This window comes from Phaethon lepturus, unplaced genomic scaffold (assembly GCF_000687285.1).
Source record: "Phaethon lepturus isolate BGI_N335 unplaced genomic scaffold, ASM68728v1 scaffold36973, whole genome shotgun sequence".
Taxonomy (NCBI): domain Eukaryota; kingdom Metazoa; phylum Chordata; class Aves; order Phaethontiformes; family Phaethontidae; genus Phaethon; species Phaethon lepturus.
In genome coordinates, this window is record NW_010531804.1 from 5303 (window position 1) to 7610 (window position 2308).

The window sequence follows — 2308 nt, forward strand, 5'->3', positions numbered from 1 at the left end:
GCACAGCATACACTCAGGAGCAGTAACTGTAGCACACCACGCTCTGCTGGGAGAACCAATTGTCATGTGGTTTGAAATAATAATTAATAATTAAATTAATGAGCAGTTTGATTCCCTGTGTTTCATGCAGCTGTAACAATGTGGTCCAAGATCTCTGTTTAGTTACTGCCTGTTACACAATGTTACTCAAAGTCAGGGTTCTACAGTCAAGTGTGGTTGAGTCACATCTATGCTTCTGCAGCAAAAAAAGCCAATTTAAAGCTCACAGGCAGGTGTAAGCACTCAAGTGAGCATCAAAACAGCTGTGTAACTATCTTTTTTTAGTAACTACAATTTCATATACATTTATTTGAATAAAAATAATTTCTAATGTGCAGATTCCCAGTGACATTCTCACGCAAATGAACTTACCCTTCTTGCTCACACCGTACACCCTTTGCACATTCATGGTTTGGCCCAAATGCAAAACAAATGCAACGTAAGCAAGTTAACGTGGTTATGGGACTCTTCTCACCTGCGCTTCTTCATTTGCATCTTCCATTGTGCAAGAAAGCACAGAGCACGTACTACAATGTGCAGAGAGATTCGGCTTGGCTGCAGGAGTGCCAGGTAGGGCCTGAGATGATGCCTGAATTTCTCTCAGTGCAGTGCAAAGGGTCCCCACTCACCCAGCACACACATCGACCTCCCCGCTTGGAAATACAGCACCCACTTGGATAAAACACACATGGTTCTGTGGACAGAACCCTGGAGCACAGCGAGAGTGTGTGAGGAAGGAATCCATGTTTCTGTTCATGATAATCTCGCTGTGTTAAATGCCCTGAGCAAGCCACTCTTTTGCCAATCCCTCTGAACATAAAATGGGGCAAAATACCTCTCCTTCCCTGATAAAGCCATTTCACACGAAAGACCAAACTGGTTAGTAAGAAAAGTTATTAGTACCCACAATCAAAAGCTCTATGGCATACAGCTTCTGAGCCCCTAGCACAAGCACGTGGGGTGCCAGGTGCTGAGCCCAGCTCCCCACAGAGCCCCAAACCTACCCTGAAATTCCACTTGGCCAACTGTGCGAAGATGTTCTTCAGGGCGTCGTGGTGGGTATAGAGCTCAACCTGTCCTGGGCAGTCAAACAAGTAGTAGTGACCCCTGAACACAGCCAGTTTTTCCTGCAGCCAGTCAAAGTTGGCCTCCAGGTACTCCATGCAGTAGATCAAGCCCCCGTTGGGCCCCAGCTTCAAGTTCTCCATCACATCGGGCAGGGTGATGAGCTCAGCAATGTCCACGGCACACTGGTAGGGCATCACCTCGTTGGCGGGGTCCAGGTTCACCACCGTCACCTTGCGTCCGATCCTGCCCATGAACTCCTGCATGCCATGGCAGTAGGTCGTCTTCCCAGAGCCTGGAGGCCCGATTACCACCTGGCCGAAGGCCAGCAAGCTCCCCTTGCTGCCCTCAGACATGTCAGCTCATTTCCTTCTCCTTCTGTTGACTGAGAAAGGAAAAACTCCCATTTACCATTTTATTTGCATTTATACGAATGTGATCTGCTGGAATTCACACCCAGAGAGTGGGGAGAGAGGAAGGGAAAGCGCCATTGTGTAAGTGCTGCCTCCTGTCACTCCTTGCACAGCTGAGCCCTGTGCTGGGGCAGACATTACCCTGTTACCCCCCAGCTGGTGATGCCATGGCTGAAAACAGGCAAAAATCCCCAACCAGACCCACAGGGCTGTGCCTGCAGGATGCAGAGCCCTACTCCTGCCCACGTGTGGGGTGAATTTTACCCTAGTTGGGTCCTTCCTGATGTGGCAGTGCCCACATGTTCCCTCCCTCGCCCCAGCATTGTCCCCATGTGCTCCCCTCCGTTTCTCCTTATCCCCATGTCCATTTTCTCCTCCAGTGTCACCTCTTCTCCCCACGTAACCCCCATGTTCCCTCTCTCCACATATTCTCCCTTTTCCCCATGTCCCCATGCCAGCCTGTATCGCCCCCTCCCACCCCATATCCCCTCTTCCTCCCATGTCCCACATGCATTTCCCTGCCACCTCCCCTCTCCCACACATCCTGTGTCTCTTCTTCCTGCTGTGTCGCCTCTCCCCTCGTGTTCCATGCCCCCTTCCTCCATCACACCTCTTTGCCTGCATCCCTTCTTCCCCCCGACATCCCTCCTTTCCCCCCATAATCCCTCTTCTCCTCCACGACCCCCTCTTCGCCTACATCCCCTCTTGTCCCCATATCCCCTCTTCCCCCGGCTCCTTGCCCCCGTTGCCCTTTCCCCCATGTCCCTCCATGCCCCCCTTTACCTTCCTCC

General features: G+C 51.4%; 1 protein-coding gene across 1 annotated transcript in view; it reads right to left on the reverse strand.

Moving 5' to 3' along the window:
- The window catches only part of GPN2 (GPN-loop GTPase 2), a 4009-nt gene extending 2506 nt beyond the window's left edge, over window positions 1–1503 (reverse strand). The window contains exon 1 of the mRNA XM_010284672.1: window positions 1044–1503. Within this exon, the coding sequence (XP_010282974.1) occupies window positions 1044–1460 (417 nt within the window). The 5' untranslated portion in view covers window positions 1461–1503. The remainder of the gene's footprint in view (window positions 1–1043) is intronic.
- Between the last annotated feature and the right edge of the window lie 805 nt (window positions 1504–2308).